Source organism: Phoenix dactylifera, chromosome 16, assembly GCF_009389715.1.
Source record: "Phoenix dactylifera cultivar Barhee BC4 chromosome 16, palm_55x_up_171113_PBpolish2nd_filt_p, whole genome shotgun sequence".
Taxonomy (NCBI): domain Eukaryota; kingdom Viridiplantae; phylum Streptophyta; class Magnoliopsida; order Arecales; family Arecaceae; genus Phoenix; species Phoenix dactylifera.
This window is the reverse complement of record NC_052407.1, coordinates 4,093,396-4,118,516: the sequence shown is the minus strand read 5'-3', so window position 1 is coordinate 4,118,516 and position 25,121 is coordinate 4,093,396. Positions and strand designations below refer to the sequence as shown.

Sequence of the window (25,121 nt, the reverse complement as noted above, 5' to 3'; positions counted from 1 at the left end):
TGGACGGCACTGCTGAAACTTTTGGATTGTAGCAATGTGGGTATTGTATTGGTTACGTTCTTTCAAGTATGAACTCCAATTTCGAAATTGCAGCAGAAGAGATGTGCTTAATCTTTGGATTATTATATGGCAGGCATGTAATCAGGCAACGCGTTTTATGGGGTTGCTTGCCTATCTCGAGTCCCACTGGCCTTGGGCAGCGTTGCATATCCGGAAATAAGGCGCGTCTTCTCGTAGCCATACGTTTGGCATTTACCAATAATTCTTATAGAGATAAAATTATTGAAGTCTCTGTATATTATTCGTTCATGCGAGAACAAGCATGAAATAGATAAGATTGTTTTTTTTTTTCTTTTCTTGTTTTTTTTTTGAAAAGAACCTTGGCCACTAGCAAGAGCGTACGACATTGTTAATTTTTATGTTTTAGAAATGTTGAATTAGTTTAAAGTTTTCTTGAATTGATTATGAATATCCTGCGAGTTCATCAGAACATCCGTGAACAATATTTGAACTATCCTTGTTGTCATTTACTGGGAATAATTTGAAAATTGTTCAACCAACAATAAGACCAAGAACAGTAAGAACAGTTGTATGACTCTCAGTAATATGGAGGTGATACCTCTAGGTGTAAAGGGAAGAAAATAGGGATATGTGGGTGAGGTTAAGTCTGGATCTAGTTTGACTAGGATCTAATTCATGGACTTGGTTGGGTTACGTCCAAATTTAGATGGATTCAAATATCTAACTTTAAGAAGTTGGATCCAAATTTTTTTTATTAATTTTTGCTAGGTCTACTCAGAACCATTTTGGTCCTATCCGGTCAGAATGATGTTTTTATTGTGTAATGCACCCTTTGAGTAATCATTATCTTTGAGAAGATGACTTACTCTAAGGCCTTATAAGGATTGACTTGGATGATTAGAACATCTTCAGAAAGGAGGCGGAGCACTTAGAATAGCTTAAGGAGTGCTTAGGCGTCTGTTGCGCGGCTTGTCCCTGAATCCACAAAAGTCTCAGTTCTTAATGAACCAGGGACGGTTGCTAGGACACAAAGCCATTAAGAATTACGAGGGGACCCGTGTGTTTTCAGGTTCATACTAATCCAAATAGATTGCGTCTTAGTTTAGAACTCATATTAGGTCTAAAGTTTAAGAATGGTTTTAGTTTAATTCAGGTTAAGTATACGTAGGATCTAGATGTACCTAGCCCAATTTTACACTTCAAATAGATAAAGTAAGGAGTATTTGAGATTTTGGAGAGACTGCGAGAAGTCCTAATTTTTTAGTTTGTACAGGTCTAGACATCAAATACTCATGATATAATTTTCTAGCAAAAAAAATAAAAAAATCAGAAATATAGGGATTTGTTTTATTTTTGTTGAGCAACACCATCCATATAAATCAAGGTTTGCCATCTTGATAGGGACCTTATATCGATACCATCCTAACATAGTATGCTTGGTGTAAGGTTAATTCGACATGCCAATATTCAGCATGCCCCAATTTCGGAGCATGATTTGTCGCTCCCTAGATCAGCAGCATGACATGGCTGTGGTACCGAGGGGCACAACCTACGATAATATGAAGCCAACATTACATTTAATTTTCAGATCCATCTAAAAAATAATAAGATAAATAGGAATCCAATTTCATTATTCATTAAATAAAGCAATATTGGTTCAGATTTTCTAAATCGAAATATAAATACCAAGCCCATAATCCTTAATATTCAAAAAAAAATTATTAACTACAAATTAATATATAATTTAAAATTCTAATTTTTTCATAAAATTATCAAGTTTGCTAGCACAAACTTCAAGCCTGGACCAACCTTCGTCCCTACTGATCTTATTTTTCTGGAAAGAAAAATAAAAACAGAGATATATGAGCGACATGGCTCAGTAAGTAAACCTTCACTATCTTACCGGATCAAGCATAAGTTTTTTCATGTCTATGCATTATTTTAAAAAAATAATAGATATTACAAAATAAAGCATTTCATAATACAATATATTAAAACATATCATAAAGCCAACCATGTATGCATAAATTATTCATATTTCATAAACATGGCTCCTGATGTATAGCGTTAATAAAATCATAAATCATTTATCATTCTCTCAGACTAAATACTAAGATCACTATTATACTCGTGACAAGACCGTAATCGACAAACACCAACTACTATTACCCATTGGTAGGGTCGTATGCTGTGGATCTGAGGCGTGACAAATCATGCCCTGGATTCAGAGCGTGACGAATATGGTATCAGAACAATAGGTTTGATCATGGGTAAAACTTAAAGTATAGCAATGGGTAGCTAGGTCCCGTTAAGTTAGGTTCGCATAGTTGAATAAGGAAAGATAGATTTTCTTAATTTTACTATTGCTCAACTATGAATATTGATTAATATTAGAATTTTAATAGGTGACAATAAGCAACAGAGAGGAGGAAGTCTTGATAAATTTTGCTGCTAGGATGAGAGGAGCAAGAGTGACAATGAGAAAAGATACCAACCAGCCAATTGAGCAAACTCCAAATGCAGCAGCCACTCGAGCAGACATTGCTGGAGTATACCGGGTGGTGGCTTAGCTCCTTTAGCAGCAATAGCAAATGTAGGCCGCTCTCTAACCTGCACCACCTATGGAGTCATCTTATGAGAGGTTTAGAAAGCTCAACCCATCAATGCTTAAGGGTGGAGCTGATCTTCTGGCCATAGAGACCTAGATTCAGGAGATGGAGAAAATGATGAATGTGAAGGTCAGGATGGCTATACCAATGTTGAGAGGAAACATTGACTTTTGGTGGACGGCTATGAAAGCTGGGAATAAGAATGATCAGCTGACATGCAAGGAGTTCAAGAAAATATCCTATGATCAATATTTTTCCGAATCAGTCAAATTAGCAAAAGAGAACGAGTTCTTGTCTTTGAGGTAGATGGATGACATGATGGTATTAGAGTATGCCAACAGATTTAATGAGTTAGACCAATTTTGTCCCCAACTCTTGGAGTCCGAGAGGAGCAAGACCAATAGATTTGAATAGGGTTTGAGATATCCGATCCGGTCTCATTTGTTGTCTCACATCTTCAACAATTATAAAGATGTGCTGGAACGAGCTCTGAAGGTCGAATCTGAATTGAAAAGATCAGAAAAGGAAAGGGGTAATAAGAAGAGGCCCAGACGAGCAGGAACTCAAAATGACCAGCAAGAAAATTCAGAGAACAACTTTGACAATAGGAAGGGAGCTAAGACCTGTGGATATTGCGGTAAAAATCATGCTAGGCCTTGTTTCAAGAAACTGGAGTATGTTTTGAGTGCGGCAAGAAGGGACATTTGGCACGAAATTGTCTTAACAAAAAGAATGAGTCTAGGCCCGCCAAACCTACTAATCAAAATTCACTTTAACCTAGCATGATGCCAGTGCAAGCGACCAAATAGTGACAAGTATCTTTCTAGATAACTACATAAATGTCATGTGCATTTGATTGTGAATCTTCTAACCCCTTTGTATCTTCTAAGTTTCTATCTCTTTAGAATGCATATCAGAAGAATTGAATCAACCATTATGTGTTCCCATCTCTTTTTAGAAACCTAATCTGATAGATGTTTTGTTAAGAATTTTATCACTTGGAAGTTAGGGTTTATACAAACCAGTCTAGAGTTGGACCTCAAAAGAGTTTGTTTAGATCTGAGTTTCGTAGCAGATGCATGGTGGAGCAATAGAAGAAGATTTAATATCCTTAAGGAATGAAGGTCCGTCAAATTTTGAGGATGAATATTTTTTGAAGGAGGAAAGAATGTAAGAACCAGGCCAACTGGGCCTGACTTGGACCAGTCGATAGGCCTGCTCCTTCAGAATAGGGGATTGCGATCCCCTTTCCGAGTAGCTCCAACGGCCACTGCGACCGGTACCAATGACCAGCGACCGTTAGAGACGGTGAACGGCCGACCATTATGGCCATTAGAGACGGTTGTAACCATCAAACAGCCGGCTGTTAGAGATGGTTGTAACTGTCGAATGGCCGGCCGTTGCAGCCGTTCTCCCTATGGGGGTTATAAAAACCCATAATTCCACTCCACCTCCACCCATCTCCTTCCTCCTCCATCTTCCACCCTTCTCCTCTCTCGTCCTTCATCTGTTTGGGCTCATCGTGCCCTCACCTGTGCCACCAGGGATCAAGATCGCAACGCCTTGCCGGAGCAAGGTAAAGTCTCCCATTTCCTTCCCATCTTATCCCCTGCCCCTCCCTCCTTCCGTTCAACCAGCAATGGCCGGAATCCGACAAAGGGCAACCGTGATAAGAGAAAAGAAGAAGAGGAGGAGGAGGAGGAGGAGGAAAAGAAGAAGAAGAAGAAGAAAGAGAGAAGACCACTTACTGTGGTCAATCCACTATAGGCCTCGACAACAGTCGCCGTTGGCCCTCAACCGCATCACCGCCGAGAAGGAGGTCTCTTCCCTCCCCTGTTCCTTAGTGCGGCATGCTCTGGCCTTCCTTTGGTGGTCGCTCCACCCTATTGCAGTCCTCGGCTATAGCCATCGTCGGCTCCCGGCCACAGCCGCAGCTGCCGCCGGGCCGGAGGTCCTTCCTCCCCCTTCTCTGCTTCTCGGTGGGTGGGTTTAGAAAAGGGGGAGAAAGAGAGAAAAGGGTGATGAAGAAAAGAGGAGAAGAAAAGAAGAAAAAGAAAAGAAGAAGAAGAAAAAAAAGAAGAAGAAAAGAAAAAATCAAGAAAAATGAATAAATACAAAAATAAAAATCAAGAGAGAGAGGTCCCACCCTTGGTGCAACCATTCTCTCGCTACTGGATTTATAGATTGAGGCCCGACTTACCCAGTCAGGACCTGAAGTCTGCTCAAGTCCATTTCAGGTTGCTTAGAGGTTTTAATTAGATTTTAAATCAGGAATAGCAGGTAATTTATTTTAAACCGATTTTGATAGGTGCATTGGAGTTGTCCAACTGAATCTAAAAATATTTTCGCGAATAGAGGTAAGTAAATCTTATACTCCTTACAAGTTTCCAAATTTTATTTATTTTTCTAGTATTGTAAAAATATAAAAAATAGTATTAAATGTTGATGATATCATGTTTTTTTAAAATTAAGGTTCAAGCATACAATATTATGAAACTCATGATTTAATGCGAATTAATTGATCTATGATTGTTTACCATTAGCACTATTTGCGAGCTATGAACTCCATATTCATAAAATTGCAATTTTGATATGAAAAGAATAATTTCATGATTATAAGCTTGGTATTTATGTTTCGATTTAGAAGCTCTGAATCAATATTGATTTTATTTAATGAATAATGAAATTAGATTCCTATTTATCTTATTATTTTTGAAATAGATCTGAAAGTTAAATATAATGTTAGCTTTATGTTATCGTGGGTTGTACCCCTCGGTAGCATGGCCGTGTCATGTTGTAGATCTGGGCTGTGACAAATCATGCTCCAGATCCAGAGTGTAACAATACCGGTATATTACGATACGATCGGTATGTACCGATGTTGATAAGTACAAATATAATACGATACAAATTTTTGATCGGTTTTCACCCTTTGCTTCTCCATTCATAAAGTTTGCATTCAAAAGCTGAAAGCATGGACGAACGAGAATTCCGAAGAGATTCGTTTACTATTTATAGTCTCCTCAACCAATCAATTCAAAATTTAGCTCTCAAATAAGCACATCAGCATCACGTTTTATTGTGATCTTCCATCTATCTAAACTTCTGCCCTTTTCCAATTCTTCATCTCACTGTAACTCTGATTGATTGGCTTGGAATTCCGCATTTGCTGCGGTACCTTTTTCAGGGGTCAGCCTTGACCCATTCTTAGCTCAGCCAAACAAAGGAAACTTTCGGCCCTGGCAATTCTTCTGGAAATATCACACGCCTTAACTAAAAGCCTTGGCTCCTCATGGATAGATAAAACATTTCCCTTCTTGTAGGCTTGTGAAATCCAAGTCCAACAGCAGCAGCATTATTGGCTAAGATGGGTCCAAGCCATTGGAAGTAAAAAACTTTTCCAGGCCATGCACATAGCATTCTTCCTGCTCGTTTTACTTCAGATAAATTTATATCCTAGATTGAAGTTAATTTGATATTGGAATATGAGTATGTTAGAGTCTAAAACACAATCTCTTTGGCAAACATTATTTATAAAACATAGTACAGAAGGAGGCAACTTTGGCACCAGAAGGAAGTCCTAGATCATTTTCTCATTTATGAAAAGATATATTCAGAGTTTTACAACCTTTTTGGTGTGGTCTGGCATTTATTTTGAGATAAGGAAAAGATTAGAGACTTTGGAAAGATTGCTGTTGGATGGTTTAACCTCTTTTTAAATTGTTTCAATTGTTTGCTGCCAAGCATAATATGGCTGCTGGTGACAATTGGAGCAAAAGAAACAATGATCGGCAGATTTCAATCAGGGGGCCATTATCTATGGATGAACATGTACAGAATGAATGGAGCGAAATGATAATCTTATTGAACTTGATAAGGCCAGGAAATGATGGCAGTGTCAAGATCAGGATATTCATGTGGTTAGCTATCAGGAACAGGTTAGAGTTGATACATTAGTTCTGGATGTGGTTTCTGCAATAGCGGGCAAGGGGATATAAAATACTAATTTACATAGCCCGAATAAAGGCGCTCTTTCTTCACGATACTAATTTATACTTTCTCAAAGAGCTAAGATTGGAAATATCTAATTTATTTAATTCCATTAGTTTTCACGTCAACATCTTTTACTAGACAAATTACAGGTTTTCTTCACTCACAACACGTATAAATTACCATTTTGCAGGCCAACTCTATTACGAGAACACGAACTACGACATTTCATGTACCATAGCTGAAACTTAATACTTCAATTGAGGTTAACGAGCGCTTGCCAACAAGTTTTGCGATTGCTTCTCGTAGGGGAAACCATTGCTCTTGGAGTCATCCGCAGACCAAATAAAGATGCCATGAAGCTTTCCCTGCGTCCTGAGGCTGCTGCATGCACGGAAGAAGCCGTTTTCCGGCGATAACCCTCCACTTCCATCCGTGGAAAAACTTGCCAATACTTTCCCTCCATTATAGTTGGAGCTCTGTTTTGCGAAGTAGCTCAGAAACTGAGATACCGTCGTGCTTGCATCGTAGGCATAGAATTGGAAGTTGACATAGTCTATGACATGCCCATACTTCCTCCACAAGGCCAAGTAATGGCTCTGGACTTCATCGTCATCAAAAGGAGCTATGGAAGCAAATGAGATGACACCCTTGTTCTTTAGCCTCGTCAATAACTGCCCGATACACTCTGCGAAAGTATCGGGATCGGCATGGAAGTGCTCATAGTCGATATCAATACCATCCAAATTGTACTGTCTGATGATTCCCGTCAGCGAACTGACAGCATTGCTGACCCAAGAATCTATGGAAGATGGTTGGAAATATGCCGAGCCACTGCCGACGCTATCTCCGCCGAGGCTGAGTGCAACCTTAACGGTGCCATGGCTCTGCTTAATGGCAGCTACCTGCGCGGGGGAGAGGTTGTCAGTGTCCCAGAAGATGTTGAACCGCCCGTTAGTAGGAGCTGGGGAATCGGTGGTGTAGTCTATTGCGAAGGAGAGGATGAAGTGGAATTCGACACCGGGGTTGATGGGGACATCGGAGAACCGGACGCCTTTGAACTCGGCCCCGATGTATTCTCTGAAGAGATTGGAGCCAGCAGCTGATGCTGGTGCGAGAAGGGTGAGGAGGACTTGGAGGAGGAGGAGGAGGAGGAGAGAAGAGAGGAGGTTTGAGGAAGCCATTTGAAGTAAGTGATGGTGCTCCTTTGTCCGGTGAGGAATGGACTGCAGAATGGTTCTATTTATAGACTTGAGTGGAGGTATGTGGTCAGAGCTCAAGACATATGGATAAGGGAACGGACAAGCATGGGGCTTAAGAAGTTGGATGTCTAGAAGCAAAATATGAGGATCTAGTGCATTTATTTTCACATTGATTATGTACTGAGTAGATCTTAGGTATTTATATAGGACCAATGAATTCAAATAATATCTTTTGCCCAGTCTTGTTAGATAACATCCTGAGTTATGACAAATGATATCGGAGTAGACTAGGCTCATAGCCTATATGGACTAGGAGATATTATAGTACAGATCCATTAGAAAAAATCATAGGCTTATTATGGTGTTTGTGATTAGTTTTGAATGGATTTGATCTACTAGCCTAGCAAGAATGTCACGGCCTAAACTAAAGGAGTATATAATAATTCATAAAGATGTATATTTAGTCCCATATCAGCTATGCACTAGGTAGATCTTGGATATTTATATAGAGCTAAGTAATCTAAATAATATCTTCTGGCTAGTTTTTCTAGATAATATTTTGAGTTGTGATAGAGAAAACTGTTAACTGATGCGTGACTAGCTTGGATAGTTTCTTTGGCTATCAAATGGTCTGCAACTGTAGGATAACTTTGGAGGAGGAGCAGCGGCAAATGAAGTTGGACGGCACTGCTGAAAATTTTGGATTGTAGCAATGTGAGTATTGTATTGGTTACGTTCTTTCAAGTATAAACTCCAAAAGATATCATTTCCACATATATTTCCACTGCAAAGAGGAGATGCGCTTAATCTTTGGATTATTATATGGCGGGCATGTAATCAGGCAACGCGTTTTATGGGGTTGCTTGCCAATCTCGAGTCCCACCGGCCTTGGGCAACCGGGAATAAAGCCTGTAATTTTTAGGTTTGTCTGGATACACTTAGCATCCATACCCACGTCATCTCGTAGTCATACGTTTGGCATTTACCAATAATTCTTATAGAGGTAAAATTGTTTAAATCTCTGTATATTCTTAGTTCATGCGAGAACAAGCATGAAAGAGATAAGATTGTTTTTTTTTTTTCTTTTTTTTTCTTTTATTTTTTTGAAAAGAACCTTGGCCACTAGCAAGAGAATACGACATTGCTAATTTTTATTTTTTAGAAATGCTGAATTAATTTAATATTTTTTTCAATTAATTATGAATAGCCTGCGAGTTTATCATGACATCCGTGAACAATATTTGAACCATCCTTGTTGTCATTTACCGGGAATCATTTGAAACTTGTTCAACCAACAATAAGACCAAGAACTGTTGTATGATTTTTAGTAATACGGAGGTGATACCTCTAGGTATAAAGGGAAGAAAATAGGGCTATGTGGGTTAGGTTTAGTCTGCATCTAGTTTAACTAGGATCTAATTCATGGACTTGGTTGGGTTAGGTCCAAATTTAGATGGATTCAAATTTCTAACTTTAAGAAATTGGATCTGATGGGATCCGATGCATTAGTGCTTGTATGATCGCACCCAACAGACATTCTCCACTTCCACGGTGCCTCGGGACTAGAAGTAGACGTTCATCATGTTGATCCCAAAGAGATAGGATCCTACGGAGCCGGGCCACTTTCGCCCAATTAGTCTCTGCAATACTTTGCATAAAGCCATTGGAAATATTCTAATTCACAGACTGAGGAGTATCTTGCCCAGAATCATCAGCTCGGAGTAGGAGGCGTTTGTTGGGGTGCACTGCATATCTGACAACGTGATAATTGCTCACGAGTTCATGGCCGACCTCCAGCAGGCCCCAGGACGAGGAGTATAATGGGAGTCAAGCTGGATATGACATATGATAGGTTGAGATGAAACTTTGTGGTCTACTCTTTAGAGTCCTTCGGTTTTCACCCAGTGTGGATCAGATGGATCTTAGGTTGTATTCAATCTCCATCCTTCGCCATCCTGGTGAATAGCTCCCCTACGTGCGACTTTGAGTCCTTGTTGAGGTTGAGACAGGGGTGCTCGTTCTTGCCGTTCCTGTTCATTATCTATGTGGATGCACTGTCGAGAGCGCTCCGGCATGCCACAGAGACTCGGGCAATGGATGTGTATTTTCCAACACTAGGAGCGACTCAAATTTCATACATGCTCTTTGCCGATGATTGCATGCTGCTGGCCCGTGCGACGAGGCGCTCTACACTGACGATCCAGAGGATTTTTGTGGCGTATTGTGCGACATCTAAGTAGCAGGTTAATTTGGCAAAATCAATCATTCAATTCAGTCCGAAGATCAAGCCGAGGGTGAAGTCTTCCATCCTGGAGATCTTGGGTGTAGGGGAGAAGGAGGGCATCCTGGTGTACCTTGGGGTGTCAGTTACTGGGCGGCGACTACGCAGAGGAGAGTGTGCCTCCTAGGAGAAGGGCATTAGGCACAATATGGAGGGGTGACAGGTGAGCTCTCTGTCCATGATGGGCAGAGTTACCCTGGTGCGGTCAGTCCTCAGTTTGATCCTGATATATGTACTCTCTAACACCATTGTGCCTCTTACACCGCTGAGGGCAATAGAGCGGCTGTTCATGAACTTCATCTGGAGCCGTCAAGTGGGAGAGAGAGGTATCCATCTGCTAGCCTGGGACGTGATCTATTAGCTGACTAGTGGTGGTGTCCTGGGGATTCACTCCATGTTAGAGCAGCAGGAGGTTCTTGCTACTAGATATGTAGCTAGGTTCCTTCTCAAGCCGGACAACTTATGAAGTTCTTTGATGAGGGCCAAATATGAGGATCTGATCGGGGCATCCTTCTTCTGCATTGGACGTCATAGCTCCTTCATCTGGAGAGAGATCTGTACTCGAGGCCCTGCGATCCTTGATGCAATCAGGTGGGAGGTTGGTGATGGGCAGGCGATTGATATCCTTGAGGATAGATGGCTGATTGCGATGCCGCTAAGTGGGTGGCCCACATTTCTTGATCTGGGGTGTCTGGCAGGGCGCAGAGTTTGTGATCTCTTTATTCCAAGTGAGTAGAGGTGGGATGAGGGCTTCACTCGGTGTGCTTTTGGGGAGGATCTGGCTGAGAGAGTATTGGCTATGCTGATCCCTATAGAGAAAAGAGCGGACAGGAGGGTCTGGAGTAGCTCTGGAAAATCGAGGGTTAGCTCTCGAGATCTCCGAGGTCTGGTGACTAGGGCGCCGACCCGGCAGCTCGAGGGGACTGGATCTGAAGGCTGCACATCCACCCCCGGGTTGCCATGTTCGTTTGGAAGGTAGCATGGGGGTGTCTGCTGACCAGGAGTGTACTAGCTAGCAAAAGGGTGAGGGACTTCCTAGCCTATAAGGCATGCCTGGAGGTGGAGGAATCCATCTGCCACGTCCTCTTGTGCTGTCCACGATCGGCCCAGATCTGGCAATACACGGGGATCTCTCCTGGCTTCGGACGATGCATGTCCCCGATGGAGGACTTTCTAGCTCGTTTGAGGGCATCTTCGAGGAGGCCAGGCATGGTGGAGTGGGGGGTCAGATGTGCCTATCTGGCCTATCATACTTGGTTGGATAGAAACTCCCAGACTTTCAAGGACAGATGGGTCCATCCGAGGGTTGTGGCGGATAGAGCTCTGCTTCACATGGCCAAGGTCATTGGTACTGCACCATCCTATTTTTCTAAGACGGTTAGGGACATCTGGATCTCACACTCAACTGAGTCAGCAACCAAGTTTGTCTTTGTTTCTTGGGAGCCCCCACTCCCTAGCTTTCAGAATGTAAATTTAGATGGCAGTGTTGCTGAGATAGGAGAGTGGGGGGAGCGGGCTTTGTTATTAGAGACCGCCACTCCAGACTTGTGAAGACGGGTGGACGACGGATCCATGGCACCTCTGTCCTCGGAGTTGAGCTGAGAGCGGCGTGGGAGGGCATCTCCTATATGAGACACACTTTGGGTGCAGATTGCATCCACCTAGAAGGGCATTCGGCTATTATGATCGAGTGGATCCGAGGCGACACACTGCGACAGACCGGCAGTTTCTGCTCCACGACATCTGGAGGATCATGGGGGGTTGTGGCTCCTTTAGGGTGACCCATGTTTATGTGGAGACGAATAGTGCAGCTGACTGGGTGGCCTCCTTCGTGACACATCACTCTGGCGGATTTCTTTGGGTGAATCAAGTGGATGTTCCTTACTCTCTTTGCTAACTTCTTTTTTCTGACTTTGTTGGATGTACTCATATGCATATTGTGTAAGGCGCCGGTATACCGAAAAAATGAAGTTGAATCTAGTTTTTTTTTAATTAATTTTTGCTGGTCTACTCAAGACCATTTTGGTCCTATCCGGTCAAGATGTTTTCAGGTTCATACTAATCCAAATAGATTGCATCTTAGTTTAAAACTCATATTAGGTCTCAATTTTAAGAATGGTTTTAGTCTAAATCAGGTCAAGTATATGTAGGATCTAGATTTACCTAGCCCAATTTTACACTTCAAACAGATAAAATAAGGAGTATTTGAGAATTTGGAGGGATTGTGAGAGGTCATAATTTTTGAGTCTATACAGGTCTAAGCATCCATACCCATGATATAATTTTCTAGTAGAAAAACATAAAAAAAAAATCAGAAACATAGTGAATTATTTTATTTTTGTTGAGCTACACGAAGCATATAAATCAAGATTTGCCATCTTGATAGGAATCCTGTACCGATACCATCCTAATACAGTATGCTTGGTATATGGTTGATTCGGCCTACCAACATTCAGCACTCCCTTCATACCATATATCAGTTCAATACCAATATATTACGACATGATCGATACGTACCGGTGAATACGATACAGATTTTTGATCGGTTTTCACCCTTTGCTGACTCCATTCATAAAGTTTGCATTCAAAAGCTGAAGGCATGGATGAACGAGAATTTGGAAGAGATTCGTTGACTATTTATAGTGTTGTCAACCAATCAATTCCAAATGTAGCTCTCAAATAAGCACATCAGACATCACGTTTTATCATGACATTCCATCCGTCTAAAACTTCTGCCATCTTCCAATTCTTCATCTCACTGTAACTAGCTGATTGATAGGCTTGGAATTCCGCGCGCATTTGCTGCGGCGCCTTTTTCAGGTGTCAGCCTTGACCCATTCTTGGCTCAGCCAAGCAAAGGAAACTTTCGGCCCGGGCAATTCTTCTAGAAATATCACACAACTTAACTAAAAGCCTTGGCTCCTCATGGATAGATAAAACGTTTCCCTTCTTGTAGGCTTGTGAAATCCAAGTCCAACAGCAGCAGCATTATTGGCTAAGATGGGTCCAAGCCATTGAAAATAAAAAGCTTTTCCAGGCCATGTACATAGCATTCTTCCTGCTCGTTTTACTTCAGATAAATTTGTATCTTAGATTGAAGTTAAATTGATGTTGGAATATGAGTATGTTAGAGTCTAAAACACAATCTCTTTGGCAAACATTATTTATAAAACATAGTACAGAAGGAGGCAACTTTGGCACCAGAAGGAAGTCCTAGATCATTTTCTCATTTATGAAAAGATATATTCAGAGTTTTACAACCTTTTTGGCGTGGCCTGGCATTTATTTTGAGATAAGGAAAAGATAAGAGACTTTGGAAAGATTGCTGTTGGATAGTTTAACCTCTTATTAAATTGTTTCCATTGTTTGCTACCAAACATAATATGGCTACTGGTGACAATTGGAGCAAAAGAAACAATGATCCGCAGATTTCAATCAGGAGGCCATTATCTATGGATGAACAGAATGAATGGAGCGAAATGATAATCTTATTGAACTTGTTAAGGCCAGGAAATGATTCAACACTGGAAAGGATCAGGAAATATACTGTTAAATCCTCCAATGCCTCAATGTGACAGTGTCAAGATTCCAATTTCTCGTTCACTTTGGTCTGCTGCAACACCAGAAAAGATCAGGATATTCATGTGGTTAGCTATCAAGAAATCACCTTCTCTTGCATTATCCACCTGCTAAAGAAATCTGGAGAAGGATTAAAGATGTAATTAAATTCAGAGAAAACCCCCATCCCTTCTTTCATTGGGGACCAAATGGAGATAAAAAGAACCAAGAGCTGTTTAAGAATAAAGGTCTCGGATAAATTAGCTTTACCTCTTAGTTGGTCTGTTTGAAAAGAAAGGAATAGTGGTCATTTAAGAGCAATATGAAACGCCGTTTTACCAAAAAAAAAAAAAAAATGGAATAGTGGAATATTTCTGCATAAAAGCAACTCCTCAGAGAAGGTCCTAATCAAGACTTACTATTTGCAAAGATTGGAGCAATTATGTAATGAAAAGCTCATCAAGCTCCGTTTGCTGCATCATTTGTTTTCCTTTATCTTTCCTCTTCATGCTGTAATACTTTGTTCTAATATATGGGACAGGATTTCCCCTTCCATTTATACTTTTTTTCCCCAAAAATGAACCCACAGGCCACAAACAAACTAAATAAAATGTTTTCCATTCACTGTAAGTGGCTAAAATTTAGTTAGCAGCTAACTAATACAAACGATCACTTGCCAGCAAATCCTGTGATTGCTTCTCATAGAGAAAACCATTGCTCTTGGAGTCATCTGCAGACCAAATAAAGATACCATCCAGTTTTCCTTGCATCTTGAGCATTCTTGATGCATTGAAGAACCCATGTTCTGGCGACAGTCCTCCACTGCTGCTCCTATCGGTGGTGCAACTCACCAATATCTTCCCTCCATTGTAGTTGGACCTCTGCATCTCAAAGTATCCAAGAAACTGAGACACGGTCGTGCTCGCATCATATGCATAGAACTGGAAGTTGACGTAGTCGATTACACTTCCATACTTCCTCCACAGAGCTAAATAATGCCGCTGCACCTCATCATCCTCGAAAGGAGCTATCGATGCAAACGATATCACCCGGTTGTTCTTCAGTGTTGTCAGCAGCCGTCCGATGCACTCAGCAAAGGTATCAGGGTCGGCCATGAAGTGCTCGTAGTCGATATCGATGCCATCCAAGTTGTATCGTTTTATGATTCTTGACAGCGAGGTGACGGCATTGGCAACCCATGAATCAATGGAGAAAGGATGGAAGTATACATAGCCAGGGCCTAAGCTATCGCCTCCGAGGCTAAAAGCAACCTTCACATTGCCGTGGCTTTGCTTAATGGAGGTAACGTGTGAGGGGGTGAGGTTGTCATCGTCCCAGAAGATGTTGAAGTCTCCATTGGTGGGAGTCGGGTGCTTGGATGTGGTGTAGTCTACTGCAAAGGAGAGAATGAAGTGGAAATCGACGCTTGGATGTATGGGGACATCCAGGAAGCTGAGACAATTAGACTCTGCTCCAATATACTCTCTAAAGAGCCTGGAGCTTTGTGATGCAGAAGACATTAGTGAGAGAAGTGCGAGGAGGAAAAGAAAGGAGGGGTTGTTCCAGGGAGCCATTGGAGCATGAGGCATCAAGGGTGCTCATGCCTACAAAAACTTTTTTAAGGCATTGAGAGGTAGATTTGGACACCTGATGGGCCGGCATGGAGCTATCTCCCAAACAAGAGCCATACCATCATCAAATTCGATGTGTGTGAGAATCACAAGTATGTGGACATAGGCCAGAAAGATTCTTTTGAGCCCCAAGAAACGATTAGTTATAATACTTTCAGTCAAGGACCCCATCACAGCTGGACCTCAACTCATTAAAAGAATTTCTGCGATCGAACTTATGCACTAGGCTGTTTGTGGGTGAAGATGAAGATGTCACTGAGGATGGAACATTAAGTTGTCTCGCCAGCTTGTAGATTTTATGTTTGGCTTCTTTCTCCACTCAGATTCCACGGTTGGGCTCATTCAGTGTTAGGCCCCAAATTCGGAACATAAATATAACCCATGATAACACAAAGCCAAACATTTAATTTAACTTCTAAATTCATCTCAAAATATAATAAATAAAAATCTAATTTTATTATCTATTAATTGCAACCAATACGGGTTCAGAGCGTCTAAATCCAAAAATAAATACCAAACCTATAATTCTCAATATTTAGAAAATTATTAACTACAAATTCATAGTTAATTTAAAATACTAAAATTCTTCTACAAAATCGTTAAGTTTGCTAGCATGAACTCCAAGCTTAGACAATCCGTCGTTCCTATTGACCCTATTCATCTGGAGAGAAAAAAATAACAATAAAGATTTGTGAGCGATATATCTTAGTAAGTAAACCTTTCACTACTTTACCAGATCAAGTAAAAGTTTTTGCATGCATCAATAAATCATTTAGAGAAGATTATTACCATTAGCAAAAAAAAGAATATTTCATAATAACAGTATAATCATAAATCAATCATGCTCATATGCATAAATTATGCAAATTCTATAAAAATGGTCCTAGTGCATAAACAAAATTATAAATCATGCTAATTTTACAAAGTCATAAATCATTTGTCATTTCACCATATCATAATTTATAATAATTCTCTCATACTAAATGCTAAAGTCACCTAATACCCATAATAGGGTTGTAAACAATATCATGCCAACTACCGTAACCCACTGGTTGGGCCATATGCTAAGCTACTATACCCGCTGGCAAGGATCATATACCAAGTTATTATAACCTATTGACGAGGGCCGTATGCCAAGCTACTATTACTCGCTGGCAAGAGTTGTATGCCAAACTATTATAACCCATTAGCAAGCACCGTATACCAAGCTACTATAACTCACTGGCAAGGGCTGTACATAGCTATCTGAGAGCCCATAATCATATCTTTCTTAAAACAAATTTGTTTAAATCATATTTCCTTAAATCATATTTCCTTAAATCATATATGAAGAAATCGCTACAAGACTATAAAGAGTTTTGTAGTCCATAATTAAATCTTTAACAGTAGAATAATCAGGAAATTATTCTTTTCATAACAAAATACAAATTTATATATATGAAGTTCATAGTCCATAAATAGTGCTTAATAGTAAAATAATCATAAAATCATTATTTTGCAATATATTATGAGTTTCATAATATCGTATGCTCGATCCTTAAAACATGATATTATAAACATTTAATACTATTTTCGTATTTTCATAATACTAAAAAATAAGTAAAAATTTAGAACTAATAAAGAGTATTAGGGTTACTTATCTCCTCTACCTTAGACTTTCTAATTTCACTAAGTGTACTTGCTAAACCTATTTAAAAATATTAAGAGTAAGATTAATTCCTTTTCGATAACTTTAACAAATATTGAAATAATAAGTCAAAGAAAACGGTTGGCCGAATGATGGTGACCAGGTTAGGTCAGGTTTAAGCAACTCAATTAATGAATCATGGGGCACGAACTAGATTAAGGCTAAGGCCATTTAATAGGGTTCATCAATACTAGATTTCATAGGCACTTAATAGGGCTGGGGTGATCAATTTAGCAGGCTGCCCAAGTACCAGAGCAGATCAAGGCCCTTTGTAGGAGTCAACTCGAGTCCATAGGATAGGGAGATAGAACTCGATTGATGGATCCATGGGTTTTTAGAGAGAAAAATAGAGAAATAAAAGAGAAGGAAGAAAGAGAAAATAAGAGAGAAATAAGAGAGAAATGGCTCTCTCTCTCTCTCCTCCTCTCCTCTTCTTTTTTTCCTTCCTTCCTTCCTCTTCTTTTTTAGCAAAATAGACGATGAAGAAGGCTTTGATTGGTGATTGACCATGGTAGTCCGACGAGGTGGTAGCAGACGGTGGACACAGGATGGAGGGTGGCCGGTGGCGGCGGTCAGTCGACCAAAACCAAACCAAAATAGGGCCGAACAAAGATAATTTCCTATCTCAGTGTACTCAGATTCTAGCCCACTCGCCAATGGCTGGGGGCCTGGCTTTGACCACGAACCATCATGAGAAAACGGCCGAGGGCTTCAACAATGAACGCAGACGATAGGCATGGCCAAAAAAAGGGAAAAGAGGCAAAATATGAGATCCTTATTTTGTCGATTTCCGACTGATTTTGCGGCTGGCAGGTATAATTTTGGGTTATAGGAAGAAGAACAAGGAAAGGGGAAGAGGGTCGGAGCATTACCTTAGCTCGGACGTCATCGTCGGCCTTAATTTCCTGCGAAAACAGTAATAGGATGCCACGATTTTGAAGCGAGAAAAGAGAGAGAAGGAGAGCTAATGACCGCCAGTGAAGGGTTGAGGAGGGAAAAGGTGTTTATACTGAGAAGACTTAGGGCTCCAATGGCCCAGTCTCCGACTCTTAGTCGGAGTCGTCGGGGAGGCAGAAGACTCTCTAGGAGTCTTCCACACTCTATCACACACATGACATGAACAGGCGCCAGGCCGATCAAGTGGATCAGATCTGAACCGGGCCTTCACATTCAAAGTTTCAACTATTGGTTCATTAAGATGAAATCAGAAGTCTTCAGCATTTGGCATAAGAATGTGCAACACTGAATCAACATGCAAGGTTTAATATGGCATCTGCAACAGGGTGGTTTTATTCATTTGTAGCTGTGGCACTTAAACCAACAATGTTGTTTCTTTCAATTAATCTCGCATGATAGAATGGCCAAACCACCTCTGGATTTGTGAAACTGAACAACATATTTATGCTTGCTGATAAACACAACTGCCAGAAGAAATATGTTTCATGAGCTTTATCATGTTTCTATGAAACAGATGTGTTTTAAATGCTTAAATGATTTGTTTCCAAAGACACACTTAAGAGGATCTCATAACTGATTTATTAGCTTGCCAAAATAGACAGCTATGATTCCCTGCACCAACTTTGTTCCTTTGATGGTCAAGTATGGTTACTTTTCATGAATATCAGCCAATGAATTAAAAATCTCAACAGACCATCCAAGTGAAAGAGAAGGATAAACAGAAGTCAGTTATCAAGCATTCCACTTCTTTCGAATTAAAGCAGAAAGCCAAATAAAAGTAATCTGCAAACTCAGTATGCAACTTTGCATCTAGCAATTGGTGATGCTGAGTGCAGTTCTGAAAATTTTAGAAGTAATATAGCATCATTGTATCTGATTCAAGTTCAACAACTTAATCATATTCCAGGTAAACAACTAGCCAAATTTCCAGAACCATTTAGTAAATTTAAACCTGATCTAATTAGATCAATATGCTGGGTGGGTCATAAATGTTGTGAGCTTGGAGAAGATAACAACAGCCACAATATGCTCTTCAAGTATTAAAAAAGTTTATGTACTACTTTCGAATTTTTTGGTCGAATGATTCTTTGAACCAAGATTCGTCACTTGGTACCGAATCCCGTATCAATACCATCTTATTATAGTGTCGGTAGGCGGTACGGTACGAGACAGCAAGACGTATCGAATATTCGTACGTACGAGACTGCATACTGATTCGGTATGGTACACTCGATACGATACCGATCAGTACGGCAAATCTTGATTTGAACCGTTTCAAACAATGCAGTCTACAAATTATTCTTGAATATCCTAATACTTCATCAATTCCATACATTGTTCACAACTTATTTATGAAAGAAACTTAAATTACATATTAGTAGCATTATCTTATGTTTCTATTGTAGTAATGTTTATGTCACTATTGCCTCTCCCATGTTTGTTTCTCTAGTGACCATATATTAATAAAATTGCATATTGTACATTTTTTACTTATTATTATTGTTCAAGTTCCCCTGACAAATTTGGTTAGGTTTTTGCATTCTTTCTGGATTTACCAAACCAAATTATTCACGAGCCAACTGTGTCAATGACTTAGACACAGTCCCCCTTGCCATTCATAAGATTATTTATTTGAAAATTTTCAGCAGTCTTTTGCACAGTTTTTTATAATACATATAGGAATCTACTCAACAAAGAAAATGCTAGATGTTTTAGGAATTCCATCGCTGATAAGTTTCACCTTCAAAGCTAGAGATTGAGTATATGACCCTCATTTTTTCAAGGGCAAAGGCCCATCATAACTTCATCAAACTTGAGTAACCTATTAAACCTCTACAAGTTTCAACTGCATAGCGTAAGTTTACCACTACCATCATGGTTAAACTACAGCTCATTTAATCATTGTTCTTCTTGCGAGCCATCTCTCGTGCCATCTCTCGTAGTTCCTCTGGTGATGGGGGCCGAGGACCCTCAGGAGGATAAACCACATATTGACGCTGCATATAAAACATAATCAGCACTTGCCAAGTAATCATAAAGCAAAGCAAATTCTCATTCTTAAGAACAGCAAGATGACAGGATTTTCTTTTTACTTTCAAAATCCAAGTTTCCTCATCTCTCTCAAGATAAGGAAAGTCCATGCTCTTTTAATAAACTGAATTATGACGTCAATGTGAATAAGAATGAAACATTGAACAAATAGAACTCATGAATTCTGTGGTGATTTAATGGAAGTAAATAATCCATGATTAATGCTACATGCCAACATAAATTTGATCATGACTAAAATCATTTAGACAACCCTCAAACTCTGCAAGAGGTCCTAAAAAAATTTCATAACTCTTTAACATTTCATGCAAACACTTTCAAGAGATTCAGGTAAAAGCAAGAAATAATGAAATACAAGAATCATCATATATAGGCAATTAAGAAATAAATATCCTGACACAAATGAGTAAAGTAGAAGGTTTCTTTGCCAATTCAGCCATTAATAGTTGCTTTGTATGTTTTTTCGATGTCCTAAGTCAGCACTAAATAAATATTTTAAGCTTCTTAGTTATGCGTATGATTATACCCTGAGCAACTGGACTCTGATTTTTTTAGAAAATTTGTTACAAGCTATAGTTAAGGAAAAACATTAAAAGTTCAATCAAGAATCAGACATGTGAAACCTAAAAGAAAATGAAACATCAAGATGTTAGTTATTGGCCAGGAAAAAGGCTTAATCCTATTGATTGTGTTTCAAAGGCACATTTGCATGGAGCCTTGAGATTTGAACAGGCACAAAAGAAGCACAAGGGAGTAGCTGTCTCACAAGTTTACTTCAGGATGGACTTGTAAAACAACCTAAAAGCCAGTATACGTAACATAACCCTCGAAAAAATGACTTCGAAACAATGGAGTAGCTGTCATTCTATGACTTCAAGGAAACAGTTAACATAACCCTCTTTAAGGTTGCGATCCTAAAGGGTCAATAGAGGGAATCTACGACGTTAGAGATATGATTCCCATAGAGGCACAGATGCAAGATACATATGCTAATATATACTATTTCCTACTCTTAACCCTCATGAAATTTGATACAAGTTTCATGCTCAACATGTCAAAAATCCCTTGTAGCTGACAACCTGAGTATCATTCATCGCTCGTAAGCTGAAGCTACTGCAAGAAGAGAGTGATCAGCGATACTGTAAAACCTACAAGGAATAGTAAGCAATTGGCTTGTATTGCAAGTTTTCAAAAGAGAAGGGCATTAGGTCAGGAAACATTTAAGGTTGAATTGAATATAGAAAAATATTTTTCAAAATCAAAATAGAATACGTAAAATTATGAAAACATGTCAACTAATTACCATGAAAAGTTCAAGTACAGCCTTGACTAGGAAAGGAAAAAGGACTGCTCTCTGTCTTTCTTTCTCTGTGAGTGTATGTGTGTCAGCATTCATATTTGTAAATTTGTCTACAGCGTAGTACATATTCTGCACAGGTGCATGCCAAGTTTTAGCATAATACTGCAAGGCATGACCACTTTGTCAACGGCTCATACAAGAACAATATGTGAATTTCATGCCTTAAGCTCAAGTTATCTTTTGCACTTTTAGCTCCTCAGTCACATCTTATCTAGCCATTTTCATACTTGTTATGCTATCTCACAAAGGCACTCTTCCTCATTGACATGTATGTCATGTGACTGAAATCTCCTTCCCCATTGATAGATACGTGCTACGTCTTATGGCTTGTTCATCTTTCTTATGGAAAATACTTGATCTATTATATATCTTGAGTTTTAAGCATGTTTCTTTTTTTTTTTTGTTGAGTGCAAATGGAAGAAGCAAGAAGCTTCCCCCCATATTATATTATTAAGAAGAGGTAAATTTACACATGGGAAGAGGTGCAAAAGAATGTATAAGGGTAAGAGGAAAGAAAGAAGCAAGAGATACAAAGCTCATGATAGAGAAGCAAGATTCCTCCACAGTTGCCGGTGATTCTCCTCTGTTTTCACTGAGCATATGCACTCCCAACTATGAAAAGCATGTAGTGCCTTCTGAAGGATGAAGTAAATGGATCGATTCCTTCTGAGAAAAATTCTCTCATTTCATTGTTTCCAAAACTCCCAGCAAAATGTTGCAAGAAGCTGATCCCTTGCACTTCTCCTCACCAATTTTTTGTTCTTGGCTTTCCACTTTGTCCATAAATCATGGAAATTTGTCGGCCGGCCATTCAAATTCAATTGTAGTTTGATAGCAGACCAAATGCTTTTCGAGAACAGGCACCTTATAGATAAGTGATTAACCGAAGGGAGAGCTACAAGGTTAATAGAAGAGAAAGAAAGAGATCACCTAGTCCACCTAGAAGTCCAACAATATATGGAAAGAGGGTTCCAGCCAAAAGATGTTGAAGGAGACGAGGGATTTGTTAGCAAAGTTGACTTCAAGTCCACCATAGATCATAAGAGATAATTGGGGGGTTAAGGAGAATCCAGTTAAAGAAATCCTAAAAGCGAAGGCTTCCACACTCGTAGGTTTTCTTCTTTCCACTTTGTAGCAAAGACATCCAATTAGCAAAGTCGACATCCAGACATCCCCATTGGAAAATTTCCCCCCTCCTATTTTTTCTTCTTTCCATTTTGTAGATTGCCATAACAAAGAAATCAATACTCATCTGACAAGGTAGGGTGATGGTATGGTACATGTTTTGTGAACTCCCCTAAGTGAAGGGCAGTTGTACAACACAATAATTCATATACATCCTCCAAAAGGATAACAGGCCTATTAACAGTAAAATTCTTTGGCCCTTCTTGTTTTCAAGACAGTACCAAGGTAAAAGAATTGCATTGATCTTGTAAACAAAAAAGAAAGAAAAAGAAAAAAAATCAAATATCATTTATAATTTCTGATGGAATGCTCAAACTATCAAACATCATCAAGAAGCAATCAGGTCTAGGCTTGTAGGGTTCTCGACTCCCTCCATCCCAAAAAAAATCTCATCGTTATTCTCCTCAAAGTGACTCTTAAGTCAATAAACTCTACATCATATCTCTTAAATGCGACTCTTTCTCAGATCCCCTGAAATTCTTGTTTCCCGCTAACAGCCCCAAAAGTCTTCCAAGAAATTAGTTCTACATCGGTATAATGCATATTTTCCACCAACAATGAGGGAAAAAAAAAAAGATAATTTCATCATCCAACATCCAAGTAGCTTTTTGTCTCGCTGCAATCTCTTCTGCTATCAATATCAGGCAGAACCTCTTCTATTGATCGTTCCTTAGCTATCTCATCAAGCACAAGGCCCAAATCAAACTGTTCAACCTTAATAAAAAAAAAAAAAAAATCCTCGCTTTCTCATTCCTCTAACATTTCCATCCGTTAACTTTATATGCCACAAATGAGTGCGTGGATTGCCCCTTTCAGTTCTCGAAACCAAGTGCAGTCCTCAAAGTCCCCAATACTCATGCTGAATCAGTTCAGATTCAAACGAACCTTTCAAAAACAGTTGGAATGCGATCAGAAGTTGGACTGGGATCAATCTGACCAATGAGTAGCCGAAATTGAAGCATACTGAACCCAAAATGCCTACCTATTTCTCTTTTTTCTTTTCTTTTCTTTTCTTTTTTTGTTTTAGAAACAAAAGAGATATCCACCATAAATATCCACCATCAGGTAGTGGGATTCTCCCAGAATCCCATCCAAACAACTCTTTGTTCTTCCAAACCCCTAAAATTTAGAGTACTCTTCCAGACCCCCGATCCCATCTTTGAGTACCTATTCCCGCAACCATAACAGAATAAATTTGGAATAGATAGAGGAATAGAAGTATATGCAACAAAGAGAGAGAGATGGGTGGCTTACCAATCCCATGATCTTGTGGAGTGTCTTGGAGTCGGTGGCGACGGCGTAGGTGAGACCGATCGGGACGGTCACGTACACCGCAAACTTCCCGAGCTCCAGCAACCCTTTCGATGTCCCCAGCGACGACATCTCCTCGCTATTCCGCTATTCCGCTCGCCCTGCTCCACCGTCCTGTGAGCAGAGTCCGCCGTGCTTGAGTGCTTCTGGTCACCGCCGATCTGAATCGTGTCCTTGCGGCTAAGCCCAGAACCGCCTCGTGATGGCTATGCTCGACGCCCAAATCCTTAAACTGAGTTAGCCCCGTTTGGGAGCCTCTTGGAGGCCCAAAAACCACTGGCCCTCTAAAAATATTTGATAAAAATTTTGAAAAATTATTTTAATTTTTTTATAAAGCTAAAAATAATTTTTTGAAAAAAACTTTATTTTGAAGCTTTTCGAAAAAACTGTTTTAAGCTTTATCAAAAAAATATTTTTTTATACCAAAATACCCATAATAAAATATAACAATTACATACTTTGTCTCTTTATAAACCTAAAAATCTGCTGGAGCCCTAACAAAAAACGCTAGCCGTAGATCAGACTCCCTTTCCGTGCAAAAAAAAGTATTCTTGTTTTCTAGTTTTGTATGTATTTTTTGAATCATGTTTTAGATGAACAATTTTTTAATTTCTTATCTGTTCTTTCCGAAATCCATTCCTTTTTTTTTTAATCAACCTAGCGGTCCACGCTGAGGTCCTCCTCAAGCATGGACCGCGAAGAAAAGCATATGAACCGCGACATCGTGGTCCAGGCTCAAGCGGGGACTACGACACCGCGGTCCTCTTTTGAGCATGGCGCAGTCCAGGCTCAAGCCATTATCTAACAAAAAATTGAAAATAAATAAATAATAAATAAATAAACATAGTGTCGTCCGCCAAAATCCAACTGGGTTATAAGTACTATAATTCTCATAATAGTAAGTAATATACACCAAAGAAAGCATGAATGGATAGGATCAATAAAAGAAATTGATAGCTCCGATCATGTCTGATAAATATATTTTTATATTTAATTAAGACGTCTTATTTTTTTCATCGAATAGAATTTATGAATTAAAGTCGCTTTTGCCGATCCATGACATTAAACTAGATCTCTTTTAACGGGAAAAACATGTCAATTAGAACTATATCCAATTTTTTTCAATGAGAGAGTTCTAATTGGAAATAGAGAGAGTGAAGTGAGAAAGTTAATGGGCAACTAACATATTTTTTAAGATAACCGTGAGAATATTCTTGATATAAGATAGAATAGAGAGAAAATATTTTTTGATTTTGATATTATTATTTTTATTATAATGT

The 25,121-nt window shown here is 39.4% G+C and overlaps 3 protein-coding genes across 3 annotated transcripts; all 3 read right to left on the bottom strand.

Moving 5' to 3' along the window:
- Positions 1-6,645: 6,645 nt before the first annotated feature.
- LOC103696602 (chitinase 2-like) lies at positions 6,646-7,926 on the bottom strand. The gene has a single exon (XM_008778282.4). The coding sequence runs from the start codon at positions 7,802-7,804 to the stop codon at positions 6,887-6,889; it is 918 nt and encodes a 305-aa protein (XP_008776504.2). The 5' UTR covers positions 7,805-7,926; the 3' UTR covers positions 6,646-6,886.
- A 6,343-nt stretch (positions 7,927-14,269) lies between these two features.
- On the bottom strand, positions 14,270-15,691 carry LOC103696601 (chitinase 2-like). Its single transcript, XM_008778281.3, has one exon. It carries the CDS (start codon positions 15,248-15,250, stop codon positions 14,318-14,320), a length of 933 nt encoding a protein of 310 aa, XP_008776503.3. The 5' UTR covers positions 15,251-15,691; the 3' UTR covers positions 14,270-14,317.
- Positions 15,692-19,545: 3,854 nt separating this feature from the next.
- On the bottom strand, positions 19,546-24,087 carry LOC103696597. Its single transcript, XM_008778275.4, has 2 exons — positions 23,785-24,087; positions 19,546-19,933 (listed from the first exon to the last, which is right to left on the bottom strand). Exons 1-2 carry the CDS (start codon positions 23,911-23,913, stop codon positions 19,832-19,834), a joined length of 231 nt encoding a protein of 76 aa, XP_008776497.1. The 5' UTR covers positions 23,914-24,087; the 3' UTR covers positions 19,546-19,831.
- Between the last annotated feature and the right edge of the window lie 1,034 nt (positions 24,088-25,121).

Excerpts from the sequence above, each read along its gene's own strand:
- LOC103696601 (XM_008778281.3), bottom strand. The coding sequence starts at position 15,250 with ATGCCTCATGCTCCAATGGCTCCCTGGAACAACCCCTCCTTTCTTTTC.
- LOC103696602 (XM_008778282.4), bottom strand. The coding sequence starts at position 7,804 with ATGGCTTCCTCAAACCTCCTCTCTTCTCTCCTCCTCCTCCTCCTCCTC.
- LOC103696597 (XM_008778275.4), bottom strand. The coding sequence starts at position 23,913 with ATGTCGTCGCTGGGGACATCGAAAGGGTTGCTGGAGCTCGGGAAGTTT. Across the intron at positions 19,934-23,784 it reads TCCACAAGATCATGGGATTG|CGTCAATATGTGGTTTATCC; the intron begins GTAAGCCACCCA and ends TTTTATATGCAG.